Raw genomic sequence first — 16,217 nt, forward strand, 5'->3', positions numbered from 1 at the left:
CCTAGCTATTAGAAATGGGCTAGTGAATGAGGTAACTTGCGAGTGAAGCAAGGGGAAAATGAATAATCAATGAGGATCATTGATGATTATGTGAGATGTGGAGGATGGTGGTGGAAGTGCTTGTTATGCCTTTGGCCGAAGGGCCGTAATTGTTTATGAATTGGCTGGTTCTGGATTGAACCGTGAGCCGGAATAGCTGTGTATGCTATGAATATTGGCTGGTTATGGATTTAACCGTGAGCCGGATGGCTGATATGGATGTTGATCCATGGATGAGAATTCATGCATGTTTATGCTGAATTATTGATAATTATGATTTGCACTTCCACTATCTGAGATGCGAGTTTCCCTGGGTAGTAGCAGTGGCTAGTCCACTTGCTCCGGGTATGAGACGAAAAATGATGTTTATGATAAATGAGTTGATTATGGAGTTTTGAATGAATGTAACTCTGATACCTGGGTAGTAGTAAGGGTTGGAGTTCGTCCCACTTGCTCCAGGTTAATGTTTGAGATTTGATAACAATGAGGATTGATAATATGAATTGAGATTGAATGAATATATGCTTGAGATACCTGGGCAGTAGCAAGGGTTGTGGTTCGTCCCGCTTGCTCCGGGTTAGTGCCTGAGATACCTGGGCAGTAGCAAGGATTGTGGTTCGTCCCGCTTGCTCCGGGTTAATGCTTGAGATACCTGGGCAGTAGCAAGGGTTGTGGTTTGTCCCACTTGCTCCAGGTCAGAGATTGTGACGCCTGGGTAGTAGCCGCAGTAGTGGTTGTTCCACTGGCTCCAGGTTGAGCTGTTAAACACCCGCCTGGGTAGTAGCCGCAGTAGTGGTTGTTCCACTGGCTCTGGGCTGAGCGGGTAGTAGCAAGGGGGTTGTAGCTCAAACCTACTTGCTCCGCGAGGGGTGTTTCTGTCCATGGGTAGCTACCAGGACGTGTCGGGTTGGCTATATAACCGACAGATGATATCATCAGCCATAGGGCAGGCATACATCATTTGCATACGTTTGAATTGTTTGGGTTTGCCTATTTGTTTTGGATTTCTATATCATATATGCTATGTTACCTGATTATATGCTACTTGTTCTACTTGTACCTTATTTGTGTATTACTTGTCTGTATTGCTTGTGTTTGTACAACTGAGAGGTCCCTCATGATGGTGTTGGTGGATGTTGGGGGCTGTTCTTGATGAGATGAATTGATAATGCGATTGCATAATGATGATGATTTTTGAATGAGATCATTTGAGCCCCCTGGGTAGACGCAGTGATGTGATTTCACTAGCTCCAGGCGAGGGTATGATGTATTGATATAGAGTTGCTGAGGCAGAACAACTGATGATGGTTTTGCTTATGATTCTGAGTCTAATTCGTGGAAGAATCAGCGAGTTGGGAAACATGTGTAACATGAACTAGATTTAGTATCCCCTTACGACAGATGCCTATTTATGGATTAGTGAGAATCTAGGCTGGATACTTGGTGAAAAGGAGTTTAGGATGCTTAGTGAGTTTTTATTGCAGTGCATTGTATTTATTTGGCACTTTTACCGTACTGGGAACCCATGGGCCCGGGGTTCTCATTCCGTATATATCTCTTGTTTTTCAGATACAGGTCCAAGTGCTCAGAAGTGAGCTGTGGTACGTCTGAGAGACGGCGAAGATCTTTATTTTCTCTACTTTGTGTTTTGCTTAGAATCTCTCCATCTTTGTTTTGAAAAGATTATATTATGTATTGAACTCTTTTGGAACTTGCCTATAGAGGCTCTTATGTTTCCTTTGGGAGAGATTAGGATATACTGTTGTCAGTTACTTTCATACTGTACCCTAGCCGGCCTAAACTTCGCGGGTCGCGACTAGTGGCTATTACTTATGTTATATATATCTATCTGTTATCTATCTCTTAATCTCCTTTATGCCTTGTCCGTATATCGCTTTCGGCTTCACAGTTTAACTTTTCGTTGTCGAAACGTGAGTGATACGTCTTCGCGATTTTATTTCTACTCTTTTCAGGCTTCTCGATTAATACTCCTTTCGAAATTAACTATATTTATATATTAAAAAAAATCCACCTGAGAGTCGTACCACCGTAATATCATTGACTTATGACTCGAGCATAAGGATTTGGATATTAGGGTGTTACAGAGAGCGCAAGCATCATTGATAAAGCAGAATAGTTTGAATATCTTTTTAGATTGTTTTTTGTTAAATGTGTTGGAAAACTGTTGCTGTATTTAGCAGTTGATTTGGACAATTGCCGGGTATGAAGCTCAATTTCTTTTGACTTAAAGTATTTGCAGTTATATTTGTGATTTGGCTTTCTGCTTATACTTTTGCAGTAATATAGATAATAGACATAGAAGTAGTATTAGAATGAAATATATTGCATGTATTTACATTGGAATTGTGGCATCTAGCCTCGTTAAAACTCCCTTTTGAGTAAAAACTCATTTTTAGGAAAAACATTCTAAGTGGGAAAAAGAGTACCTTCATCAGCTCTTACTGAGATTGTTTTATGACTGGTACAACTTCAAAGAAGAAATATTCCAAGACCCTGACATGGGATCTCCCCTAAGTGACTCTAACTTATAAGCCCCTATTCCGAGGACTTTGATAACTCGGAATGGGCCTTCCCATTTTGCTGCGAGTTTATCGTGCGTTGGAGGTCTACACACTTCTTCTGTTTATCGAAGGACGAGGTCTCCTTCCTTGAAAGCTTGAGGAATTATCATTTTGTTGTGCCTTTTTTCTATGAGCTGTTTCATTGCACGTTGCTTTATAGCTGCTATTTCTCTTTCTTCTTCTATGAGGTCCAAGTCGGCCATTCTTGTGTTGATATTATGATTGTGATCATATAATTTAACTTTTAGGGTTGGGGTGCCAACTTCGATAGATATTGATACCTGAGCATCTTATACCCTTTTTTCTAGCATTTTCTAGTTGTTTTTAGTTAGATTTTATTAAGTTTTATTATATTTTAGTGCAAAAATCTTCTTTGAATACTACTTTGAGTTGTTTTGGTATTTTTATAATTTCAGGTGAGTTTTCGGGCGAATTTGACAGAGTTTTGTGCAACAACAAAGAAAGGATAGCAGATGTTGTTAACCCTGACCTCCTTGAATTCTAATGAGTATAACTTGAGTTACAGAGATCCAATTGATGCGGTCTCAATGGCGTTAGAAAGCCAACTTTCATATATTTTCAAGATGTATAATAGTTTAGTTTATACTTTTCTTCTGGAATCATTGCGAAATTTGGTGCTAAACGTCGAGCCTGGCATTTAGCGCCTAAGAAGGACAGACCAGCGCTAGAAACTTCCCCCCGCCGGCACTAAACGCCCACCAGGCGCTGAACGCTAGTAGAGAACCTTATCATACACAAATTTTAACCCCATTTAGGGCGTTTAAACACCCATTATTGGCATTAAACGCCAACAGCAACCCGAATCACTCCTCTTTGGACCTCTCAAGTGTATTTAGCACTTCTTTCTTTGTAATTATTATTTACAAATAAAATCTTTTAGGTCTAGCATTTATTATTAGGTTAGTATTTAAGGAATAAGATCCACCTTTTAGAGGGCATGAAGGATCTTCTTCCTTCCGCACTTTTCAAAACCCTGTTTTCTCTGTAAGTTATGAGCAATTAAACTTCCTGGTTAAGGTTAGGAGCTTTATTTATTTCTATGGATTAAGATTATTATTCTTCTATTTTAATTTATCTTTGATTCAATTCTAAGATGTTGTTTTCATTCTTAATCTTATGAACTGGGTGGAACGAGAGTATGTCCCTTTTTTACATGAGTTCTTGTGGTTCTCGAGAGAGTTATCTCACTTGAACTATAGCTTGAAAATAGTCCTCCTAAATTGCTAATTACATGAACTAATTGGGATATGTGACATATAATCCTGTTAGCTTTGGGTAATTAGGGTTTTTGTGGCCATAAACTAATTTTCTGAACTTCACCCTTTGATCTGAATTGAGTGACCACGAGAGTGGCATTTGATGAGGCTTAGAGAAGATTAAATCACTAAGAGATTAGGTTTAATCACTTATGGTTTGCCATAGAATGAATCATTCATTGTTAAAATAGTTGGTAAGATGTTTTAATCCGAAAAAGTAAACATCTCCAAGACCTTAGCTGTTTTCTCACATTGTTTTCACACCAAACTATTTATTGCTTTCTTTATTTCTCTTGTTCATTGTTTTATGCATTTTACACCAACAACTCTCTTTTACTATTTGCCTGACTAAGTCCAATAGGACAACCATTGCTTGCTCAATTCGACAATCCTTGTGGGATCGACTCTCACTCACTTGAGGTATTACTTGGATGACCTGGTGCACTTGTCGGTTAAGTTGTGTGAGTTCTAATTTCACACACCAAGTATCAATCTTCGGTTCCATAGACTAATTTGAAAGGGGTTTCTCCCATAGATGATTGAATGGTCGTGTTATAGCTCCATAGAATTTCTGGGATAAGATCGGCCCATTCTCCTTTTTTATCATTGAGTTTCTTCTTTATTGCCTGCAATATGACTCGGTTAGCTGCTTCTACTTGCCCATTTGTTTATGGGTGTTCAACCAAACTAAAATGGTGTTTAATATTGAAATTTTGTAAAAATGAGGCAAGTTTATGGTCGGTAAATTGTCTGCCATTATCGGATATTATTTCACTTGGTATACCGTACTTACAGATAATGTTTTTCCATAGGAAATATCTCATCTTTTCAGCTATTATGCATGCCAGTGGCTGTGCTTCTATCCATTTTGAAAAATAGTCTATTGAGACCAAAAGAAATTTTACCTATGCTAGCGCTTTCGGGAAGGGTCCTAGGATATCTAGTCCCCATATGTGGAATGGCCAGCTTACCTCGATAGTATGTAATTTCTCGGCTGGTGTTGTTGTGATAGTGGCATGCCTCTGACAATTGTCGCATATCTTTACCTTGGTGATGTAGTCTCTTTTCATGGTCGAACAATACTATCCTGTTCGGAGGATTTTGGTAGCTAGAGCACGGCCTCCGATATGGTTTCTACATACAACTTTATGTGTTTCTGCCATGACTACGTTGGCCTCTTCCTTGCTGAGGCATCTGAGCAGTGGTTCCGAGAATCCTTGCCTATATAAACTGTTTGCGATGCTCATGTAAAAACTTGCTCTTCGTCGGAAGAGCTGGGGATTTGATTTTCCCTTCGAGATAGTTTCTGGATTGGTATACTCAAAAAAAGGTGTTCTCCAGTCTCTTACTTGTGTGATGCTCAATATCCAAGTTAGTTCAAAGCTTGGTTTTTCAAGTGTTAATTGTGATAATGTTGGTGTGTGTGTTGCTAGCCTAGTGGTAGCTAGTTTAGATAGTACATCGGCTCTAGTTTTTTGCTCCCTATGCCCATGAATAATTTTGAATTTATCGAATTTTGAAATGAGATCTTTTGCTATGAGCCAATATTGCTCTAGCAAAGTATCTCTTATCTGTAAGTCTCCCTTAACTTGTTGTACAACTAGTAAGGAGTCGTAGTAGACCGTGAGTCGAGATATTTGGAGACTTTGGGCGAGCTTTAATCCTGCCAGCAGAGCCTCGTATTCTGCCTGGTTATTGCTTACTGTAAAGGAGAATTATAGTGACTGTTCCGCTATCACATTGCCTCCATCCTTTAGTAATACTCTTGCTCCGCTTCCTTCACAGTTTGATGCTCCATCTACATGTAGCTTTCAATTTGGTTTCTCAGGTTGTATTTTGGTAGTAAGCTCAGAAAGAAAATCAGCCAGTATTTGTGATTTCAAGGTCGGCCTTGAATGATATTGAATATCAAACTCAGAGAGTTCGATGGACCATTTGATCAATCGTCGAGCTAACTTGGTTCTGGTTAAAATTTGTCTCAAAGGTTGATCCGTTCTAACTATTATTGTGTGGCTTTGGAAATAGTGCCTTAATCTCCTTGCTGTGGTGACCAAAGCCAATGCCAGTTGTTCTATCTTTGGATACCTTGTTTCTGTCGATTGTAGGACTCTACTGACGAAGTATATAGGTTTCTAGACTTTTCCTGTTTCAACAACAAGCACCAAACTTATAGCATGGTTAGAAATTGATAAATATAAATATAATGGTTTACCAGTATCTGGCTTCTGGAGTATTGGAGGCGATGACAGGATGTCTTTCAGCTCAACAAAGGATTTTTTGCAATCTTCATTCCATCTGAACTATTTGTTATTAGATATGGTATGAAAAGAATGATATGATCGGTTTGTTACCGCAGGTAGTGGTGTGCGAAATTAGAACTCGCACAACTTTACTGGCAAGTGCACCGGGTCATCGAAGTAATACCTCAAGTGAGCGATGGTCGATCTCACGAGGATTGTTGGATTGAGCAAGCAATAGTTATCTTGCTAGACTTAGTCAGGCAAAAAGTAAAGAGAATTATTGTTGTTGTAGGCGCATAAAACAAGAAATTAAAGAAAAGTAATTAAAGATTGTTAAAGAGATAATATATGGAAGTAATTAAGGGTTCGGAGATGCTTATCTTTCCGGAGTAATACCTCGTACTGATTATTTTAACAACGAATGATTCATTCCATGACAAACTGTAAATGATTAAACCCCAATTCTTTGACAATTTAATCTCCTCTGATTCTCATCAAAAGCCAGGGTCAATGGTCATTCGATTCGAACGAGGGTGAAGCTCAGCATTCTAGTTTAGTGCCACAAAAACCTTAGTTACAAAAAAACTGACAGGATTTCATGTCACATATCCCAATCAACCGCGGGTAACCCTAAATTTAGAAGGAGTGTTTTCAAGCTGTAGCTCAAGCGACCTTGGTTAGAGTATCACAAAGAGATCATGTAGAATCAGGGGTCATACTTCCATTCCACCCCAGATTCATAGGATTAAGAACAAAAATAACACCTTAAAATTGAATCAAACATTAATTAAAAGAGAAGAGTAGTAATACTAATCCATAGGAATAAGCAAAGCTCCTAACCTTAACCAGGAGGTTTAGTTACTCAAAACTTTTACAGAGAAAATAGAGTAAACAGGATTTGTCTGTCTCCCCTCCCGGAAGGCATGATCCTCAGGAGGAAGGAAGTCCCTTATTTATAGTAAAAATATCTAAGACTAAACCTAAAAGATGTTAATTTAAATTTAAAATTTACAAGGATAAGATAAGATAAGCTAAGGAGTGCTAAAATCCCTTTAGGGCACACTTGGTGAGTGTTTGGGCTTATGCCTGGGGTTCAACTTGGATTCTGGGTGTTCAACGCTGGTCCTTGCTCCGTGGCTGGCGTTGAACACCAGTTTTGAGCGTTCAACTTGGGAGGTCAGTCCTTCTTGGGCGTTAAACGCCCATGCTTGGCGTTTAACGCCAAATTTGATAGTCATTTTGGAAAAGAAGTATAGACTATTATATATTGCTGGAAAGATCTGGAAGTTAGCTTTCCAAAGCCATTAAGACTGCATCAATTGGATCTCTGTAACTCAAGATATGCTCGTTAGAATGCACGAAGGTTAGTATTGACAGCATTTGCTATCTTTTCTTCGTCTCTGAACAAGATTCTCCCAAATTCACCCAAAATTCACCTAAAATGATAGAAATAACACAATAACTCAAAGTAGCATCCAAAACATGAATTCTGTACTAAAACATACTAGAAATGAATAAAATATAACTAAAAACACTAAGAAAATGCTATGAAAAAGGGTATAAGATGCTCTGTCATCAGGTAGAAAGTGTGACAGTGCTGCCACTCTTTCTGCTAGTTGTTAAACTTCTTTTATTATTTTTGGACTTGTCATGTTCAGTATAGCATCACAATTTTCTGAATTTGCTTCAATCCCTCGTGAGGTCAACATAAATCTGAGAAACTTCCCTCCTTGTAGTCCGAAGGCGCATTTCTCCGAGTTCAGCCTCATGTTGTAAGCTCGAATTTGTTCAAAAATTTCTAATAGGTTGTCACAGCGCGAGGTTTGTGTTGAAGTTTTTGCTACCATATCATCTACATAAATTTTCATGTTCTGTCCTATTTGGTATTTGAACACCTTATCCATTAGTCTTTGATATGTGGCACCTGCATTTTTTAGAACAAATGGCATTACCTTATAACAAAAGTTACCATGTTCTATTATAAAAGCTATTTTTCTTTGATCTTCTGGGTGCATGAGGATCTGGTTATAACCAGAATATGCATCCATGAAGCTTAAGCTATTAAATCCAGAAGAATTATCTACTAATTTGTCAATGCGAGGTAATGGATAAGCATCTTTAGGGTAGGCTTTATTAAGATTTGTAAAGTCGACGCACATGCGCCATTTACCTGAGCTTTTCCTTACCATTACCACCTTGGATAACCATGTGGTGAATCGAATTTCTTTGATGAATCCTGGATTGAGTAGCTTCTTGGTCTCGTCGAGATATGCTTGCTTTTTTTTTGTTCCAAGGTTTCGCTTCTTCTGAGCTACAGATCGGACTGTTTTATTGATAGCCAGCTTGTGGCAGATGACGTCCAGATCTATCTAGGACATGTTGGCGGGTGTCCAGGCAAACAAATCGGCATTGTCCTGGAGCACTGATATTAGCTTTGATCGTTCTTCACCTTTAAGAGCTTCCCCTACATATGTGAACTGATTCTCTTTGTCGGTTAGAGTAATCTTTTGGAGGTTGTCCATAGGCTGAGGTCTTTCATTGAAATCTTCCCTGGGGTCGAGTTTGGATAATGATAGTATTTCCTTTGTATTATGGATTGCTTGTACTTGTGACGGTGGCTTTAGCTTTGTCATATTGTGTTTGAGGCTTGCATTATAGCATTACTGAGCTTCTTGGTGGTCGACATGTACCGTTGCTACTTGGTTTCCCTGTACTTGAAACTTAACACACAAATGTAAAGTAGATACCACTGCTCTGAAGGCATTCAGAGCAGGTCTTCCGAGAATAATATTATAAGGACTGGGGCAGTCAACTATGAGGTACTGAATATCAATAGTTTTTTATAATGGGCTCTCGCCCATTTTTTTAACCATATATGGCCCCGTATTGGGCCTCTTTATCCGAAGAACCCAACCAGTTCTCCAGATGAAAGTTGCATAGCTTTTTCAGATAGTTTCATTTTTTGAAAAGTTGAATAAAATAATACGTCGGTGCTACTACCTGGGTTTAATAAGACGTTTCTTACCAACAATTCTCCAACTTGGATAAAAATTACCATTGGATCATCAAGGTTTGGGCTTGATGAAGCAAGATCGGACTGAGTGAAGGTTATCGCCATATGTGTTGTGTCCCTTTTATTCGGAGGTGTTGTTTCCTCGATTGCCAACATCTCCTGCTAATTTCATTTGCTGGCCGTGTTTGTTTCAGTTCCTCCTGCAAATCCTCCGGATATACAGTTTATAACTCCCCTTGGCAGATGGGGGTTAGTCCACTTGCCTTTGTCTTTTTCTTCTGGGATCTGTTGGCATTCTTCTCGATCTATGTTTCTTTCCCTGTTCTTCCTTCCATCCACATACTTGTCCAGAAGACCTTGTCGCGCTAGCCTCTCAAGTAGGACTTTGGCTATCACACATTCATCTGTAGTGTGACCAAACTTCTGGTGAAAGGCACAATGCTTAGATTTGTCAATAAACCTCTGGTCCTGGTAGTTTCCTGCTCGGTTAGGTGGCTTTATTATTTTTGCGTGGAGGATTTCTTTTATTATGTTTTCTCTCTTGGTGTTGAACCTTGTGTAAGTGTCGGACTTTGGGGTGAATTTGAATGGTTTCTTTAGTTCTTTGTTGTTTGGTGCTCTAAAGATTTTTTCTTCCTCCCTTCTGGGTTGTTGTTTGTCCATCCTCCAGGCTTCACAGAATTCTTCGATCTCCATTTTGCCGGCGGCTTTTTCTCAAAATTTAGCTAGTGTCTTTAGTTTTGTTAATGCAATTGTCTCTTGGAACTTGCCAGGTCAGAGGTCGCTTTTGAGGGCATGCAAGTGGACCTCTGGGCTTAAATTGGGAATTTCCATGGTCGTCTTGGCGAACCGCGTCATATAGTTCTTTAAACTCTCATGCTGCCCCTGCTTGATGGTGCTTAGGTAGTCTGACCCATGCACATATATTCTTGATGCAGTAAAATAATCAATGAAGGATCTCGCTAGTTCCTCGAAAGAAGAGATTGAACCTATAGGCAACTTAGAAAACCAAAGTAATGCAGCACCATCTAGAAAAATAGGAAAATGTCAACAAAGTATAGGTTCAGAGGCACCATTAAAGAACATCATAGATTGAAATTTCTTAATGTGGACATAGAGATCACCAAATCCCTCGTATGACTTGATACCGGTTGGCAGCACAAAGTTCTTCGGCATTTAAAATTTGACAATGTCCGCAGAGAAAGAGTTGTCTTTGGCGAGGTGATCTCTTGGGGTTCTGCCTCTCGTGATTGCGTATTGCCCAGGTTGGAGCTCTTGGGGTCTCCTTCGCCATGTTTTCCATTTTGGCCTTTGGATGATAGTTCGGCTATCCTTCGGACTTCCGCCTGAAGTTCGACAATCTGAGCTAGGAGCTCGGCTTGCGTGGGTTGTTGGACCTTGTTATCAGCCATACCTGAGGATTAGTAATATGCAAAAAGTGAGTATAAAGCTAAAAGAGAGTTAAATTTAGTGGGGTTTCTATATCGGGCCCCACGATGGACGCCAAATGTTCCGTTCTATATGAAACTGCCGAGTTATAGCGATTCCTTCCAAGCAATACGTTGCTTGATCTAAGGAGCTATACGTCGACTTGGCTTGAACACCGCGCGAAAATATCTGCAAAAGATACTCCGACGCTCAAGTCAGAAAAAGTGCTTAAATGAGATATTATTAAGTTATAAATAAACTTTGTGGAACCTATCTTTATTAAGGTTATGTCTTCGTTTATATAGACGATTTGTATACTGATTATTTGAGTTTGTTTGAGATTCTAGGTAGGGGTACTGGTGTCGTTTCCTTTGATAACGGTTTGTTGTTAATCTTTGACTAATAGTGTCTCGGAATCGACTTTATTGTTATTGTGGCCGAATTATTCGGTTTGTTATTATTTGATTTATTAGTCAAGGTATAGGGAACGTATCAAGATTTAAGGTCATGATAATAAGAACTTTTTCTTTGTTATTAGGTTTAAGGTGTAAATAAGAAGAAAGGAGATTTAAGGGAATTTTTTTGTTTAAATTAAATAAATATAAAATTTAAAAAGATTTAAGGGGATTTTTTTGCATATCTCAAGTATTGAGTCCATATTTTTTTTGTGCATGTATCCCAGGTATTGAAACCCATTTAACTCTTCTGTCACAAATTGGGGTCTCAGTACTTGAGATGTGTTTAATTTTTAGAACCCTTTCAGTACTTGAGATATGACCAATTATGTATTTATATATATGTATTTTCGTAAATTTTATATTTATTTAATTTAAATAAAAAAATCAGATTTAAGAGTATCTCTAATGTTTAATTTTAATTCAATTTTATTTTAAATCTCACAAAATATCACATAAGTATTTAAGTATTTGTGACATCATATATCATAAAAATTAATTTGAGACTTAATGTAAGATTTATTACTCTAATATTTCATTTCAACTTAATTTAAATTTTATATCACTTTTAATTATCTTATTTAATGGGTTATACAATTAACAACATTTAACTATTATTTTTTTTAAATGATATGGTCTCTTTTTATTTGATACTGATGTTATTTTAGATATTATATTCAATATAAATTTTAATTTTAAATTAATTTAGTTACTATAATTTTAACCCAAAAAGTATTCTATTAAAATTGTTTTAAATGAGATATGAGACATGTTAAATATCATCTTAAATGCAATTTATTTTAGAAATTAGGTAATAACGGTTATAAGAACATTTGTTAAGAATATTAATATAGTAAATTTGTATTGAAAATTAAATATTTGGAGTTTTAATGTATTTATTATATATTTAATGAGAAATTAAATATTTTCAACTAAAATATATGTTGAGTTTAAATAATTATAAATTGTATATTAAAAAAATTCTCACATCAAAATTAAAGTTGATTTTCAAAATTTTTATGCATTCAGATGTAAAATCGAAACTTCCATCTTTTACTCTTTTTTTTAAACTAATATAGTATCATTCACATATTTGATATTTCCGAGTCTTAATATTTTATTATCATTATGTTGTAAGTTTGCTAAGTACGAGGTTTTCAAATTATATATGTGCAAGAAGATAGGTAACTTTCATGTAAGAATCTGAAATTTTTTTAAAATGGGAAAACAAAAGTATTCCTAATAATTTATTTCTTTTTTCAAAAATAAGCTCTAAATATTAAATAAAGAAATACTAATTTTTTTAAGATTCTAAAACGTTACAAATATTGAAATATATATCTATATTTCACTTTGTAATATTTTATTAATTATTTCCAGTCAAATAATAAAAGCCAATAAAAACTAAATATCCCAGATTTCAATTAAAAAAGATATCGAGTTGTATGTCAAGATATCAAAAGAATTAGTTCCGCAATTGCCAAATATTTTGAAAAAATATAAGCAATTTAAATTGGTTAAGTGATTAGTGCATATTTAATCAAATCAGTAATAAATATTATTATTTTAAATTATTATTTTGTTGATAATAGTTTATATTTATATTTATCAAAATTTATATACATTTATTAATATAATTTATATATATATATATATTTATCAAAATGTATATATATAAATTAATAAAATTTATTTATTAAAGATAATTTAATATTTATACCGACTAAATATTAACTAAAATTATTAAAAATAGTTGGTTAGAAAGAGTTTTTGCAATTAAATATTAAGGATTTCAATCTGGCCTTTAGGTATACAACCCAATGAATCCATTTTGAAAAGTAAAATAAAAAATAAAAAATAAAAAATAAGAATTTGAGCTTTGTAAGAATCAAATATCATTCATTCATTACTGGTACTCACACCTTAATACACTTTAAAAACTCTCACATGGGGCAACTAAGTTCCAGCCCCCCCTCTCTCTATCTCTGTGTGCTGTTTCTTTATTAATTCTCTCCACAAAGCTGGAGAAACACTTTATCCAAGGAGAAAAAAAAAATAAGAAGCAGCAATTTCTTGTGCATGCAGAATATTTTTTATTAAAAACAAAATTAATTTTTTTATTTTTAATTTTTGAATTTTTGTAATGAGCATGAACGAACCCCACCACTTGCTGTATTGATTGGCAATTGTTTAAGGCAAATGGAAAAACAAACAAACAATGAAAGCCATAATTTCTTTTTGGGAGTGGGAGGGTGTGTGAGGCAGAGTTTTGAGTAATCATGCCTAACTTTTCCTTCTTCACTAGTTGTAATCAATTCTGGCCTAAACCAAACCAAACCCACCTTCAAAATCATCCAATAAACATTCCCAAAACATCAAAATCCAATCTTGAAAGGCTCCTTCTCCTACTCATGAATCTTCTCTTCTTTGTTGTTTTCCTCTTCTTCACTTATGGATTTTCTTCTGAGCCTGGTGTTGGTATTGGCTACCAACTAATGGTAGCAGTTCCTGTGATTTATGACAGTGATTTCAAAGGGAGAGGTTTTCTTGTGGAGACTAATCACACAACAACAAAACCAAACTTCAGAGTTGCATTGAGCATTGATCCATTTAATGGTAGATACACATGCTCATTGCAGGTTTTCCTTGGTGATGTTAAGGTTTGGGATTCTGGACACTACTCAAGGTTCTTTACCACTGAGAAATGCTTGCTGGAGATAACTATGGATGGTGATTTGATGCTCAAAGGTCCAAAAGAACATGTTGGGTGGAAGACTGGTACTACTGGACAAGGTGTGAAGGTAATCTCTATCATCATAGTACAACACCAATCAATTCTGTTATTCTTATTCATGGTTTTAGATTGTGGTCGCAGCTACAATCATCAGCATTGCAGCTATTTCAATAAGTTTTCCTACAATTTAGAAATCTGCAACCGCCATTTAAAACTATGATTATTATCAACATATTACATAGAATCTAGAATTCTTGCTTTGATTCACTTTGAAAGTGTAGTTATGAAAGTGGAACTATATCACAAATTTGAACATAAACCATTGATGTTACATTTACTATGTTACATTTGTCAATTTTACTATGCAGAGATAAAATATGATCAATTAAGCAGCAATGCATAGAGCCTAATGCTTGAACTGCTCCTTTGCTTCAATTTGAAAGAGTATGTGTGGAAGTAATACTATATCACAAATTCAGAACACAAACATGACGTTGTAACTTCACTATGTGCTTAACTATGGCTATATTTCATGATCCTAATACATGATTTTAACTCAATTTTGAAGCAGAGGTTGGAGATACAGAAAACAGGTAATCTAGTGCTTGTGGATGCAATGAACAATATCAAATGGCAGAGTTTCAATTTTCCAACTGATGTTATGCTTGAAGGCCAGGTACTTGATGTCGCGACTCGCTTGACATCTTTCCAAAGCAACACAAGCCTGTTCTACTCTTTCGAAATTGAGGAAAACAGGGTTGCCCTGTACTTAAACTCCGGTAATTTGAGGTATTCTTATTGGCATTTTCAGCCTTCCATGAACAGAAGTATTTCATATATTAAGCTGATCTCAACAGGGTTGGCATTGTTCAATGTCAAATACAAGAAAATTGCAGAAATCCAATCGAATCGTATTCATCCGTTAAGTTTCTTAGCACTCAAGAATGATACAGGAAACTTCGGCCTATATTACTATTCGCCGGAGAAAGCGAATTTTCAGGCCTCTTTTCAAGCACTCAACAGCACATGTGATCTTCCTATAGCTTGCAGGCCTTATGGAATTTGCACATTCTCCAATTCCTGCTCATGTATTCAGATTCTCTCGAAGGACGACAATGAAATCAGTTCGGACTGCAGCAGTGCTGTTTCTGGCAGCTTTTGCGACGGAAAACAAGCCGAAATCATAGAGCTAGACAATGTGAATAGTGTGCTAAAGGGTGTTCCTAAAATGGTCAAAATAAGCAAAGAAGAATGTGGAAATTTGTGCTTAGAGGATTGTAAATGTGCTTCAGCCTTGTATTTTAGGAATGCAAGCACAAATGTGGAAGAATGCTATATTTACAGATTAGTCCTTGGACTAAAACAGGTAGATAAAGGGACAGGGTTTAGTTATATGGTTAAGGTTCCAAAGGGAAGTGGTAGAAATCATGAGAAGCATAATAATAATAATAATGTGAAAAGATGGGTTTTGATTTTGGTAGGAGTGGTTGATGGAGTTATTATTTTGGTTATTGTTGGAGGGTTTGGATACTGGTTGATCAAAAGGAGAACTCATACCTTTCATTCTCAGGCCACTGCTTCATGAATCATGAGCTGTTCATCAATGTCACAGGTTCAATTTATGGTTTTCCATTTGGTTTTGGTTTTGGTCCTTGCTGGGTCAGTTTGTATGACGCTTCACAAGGATCAAAACCAAAATCACGAATTTTTCGGGATTAAAAGTTTGTTCAACAAAGAAGATAGATAAATAATTTATTTAAACATGTAAAGAATTTTGGTTGATTTGGATAGAATGACATTCATAGATCACCCCATGTAATTGAAAATTTTTGGTGAAGTCTGAACACAAGTTGCTGGATATCACCAACTAGCACATAGTTTTTTTTTTTTAATAAAAAAAGAAATGCTAACCTTTTTATTTTCAATTTTCTTCAAAGTATACCTGTTTGAGCACTTCTTGATGGTCAATTTTCTATTATGAATCATTTTACTAGTTAATTATCTTGTGATTAATAAACCTGATAGTTGTAATTTATTATTGATATGAATGGCGTAATTTTGTTAGGTTCGGACATGCCAAAAATTGGTAGTTGGACACTAGACGTAAGTCTTATGCAAATGAATCAAGTTAGGTTAGTCTATTAGTTAATTTATTAGTCCGTTTAAACAAATTTTTGGGATTCGAATTTCACCTTATGTATGTAACAATCCACTAGCTAATGACAAATCCTTAAATAAAGCTCTAATTCGCGATAGATTAATCTTTAATCTGACGAATTAAAGGATACTGTGGACAAAAAAATCCTATGCAAATCTAAGCAAAACATGCTAATTTAGTCGGTAACCACTAAAATGGGAATCCATAATGCATTTTGCTGCCAATTTATGTCTATCATTAATATGGTATCTAAAAATGGTAAAAGCTTGGTAATTTGGATAGAGGAATTTT

At 36.1% G+C, this 16,217-nt stretch overlaps 1 protein-coding gene across 2 annotated transcripts; it reads left to right on the plus strand.

The window, feature by feature from the left end:
• The first annotated feature begins 13,105 nt into the window (after window positions 1–13,105).
• LOC130976757 (PAN domain-containing protein At5g03700) lies at window positions 13,106–15,665 on the plus strand. Of its 2 annotated transcripts, XM_057901687.1 has the most exons (3): window positions 13,106–13,835; window positions 14,340–14,547; window positions 14,626–15,665. In XM_057901687.1, exons 1-3 carry the CDS (start codon window positions 13,314–13,316, stop codon window positions 15,351–15,353), a joined length of 1,458 nt encoding a protein of 485 aa, XP_057757670.1. In that variant the 5' UTR covers window positions 13,106–13,313; the 3' UTR covers window positions 15,354–15,665. The 2 variants fall into 2 exon arrangements, with proteins under 2 accessions (XP_057757670.1, XP_057757669.1); XM_057901686.1 differs by having other exon boundaries at window positions 14,340–15,665.
• Window positions 15,666–16,217: the final 552 nt, after the last annotated feature.

Source organism: Arachis stenosperma, chromosome 4 (assembly GCF_014773155.1).
Source record: "Arachis stenosperma cultivar V10309 chromosome 4, arast.V10309.gnm1.PFL2, whole genome shotgun sequence".
Classification (NCBI taxonomy): domain Eukaryota; kingdom Viridiplantae; phylum Streptophyta; class Magnoliopsida; order Fabales; family Fabaceae; genus Arachis; species Arachis stenosperma.

Coding starts and splice junctions, on each gene's coding strand:
- LOC130976757 (XM_057901686.1), top strand. CDS start 13,314: ATGCCTAACTTTTCCTTCTTCACTAGTTGTAATCAATTCTGGCCTAAA. Junction 13,836..14,339: donor CTACTGGACAAGGTGTGAAG/GTAATCTCTATC, acceptor ATTTTGAAGCAG/AGGTTGGAGATACAGAAAAC.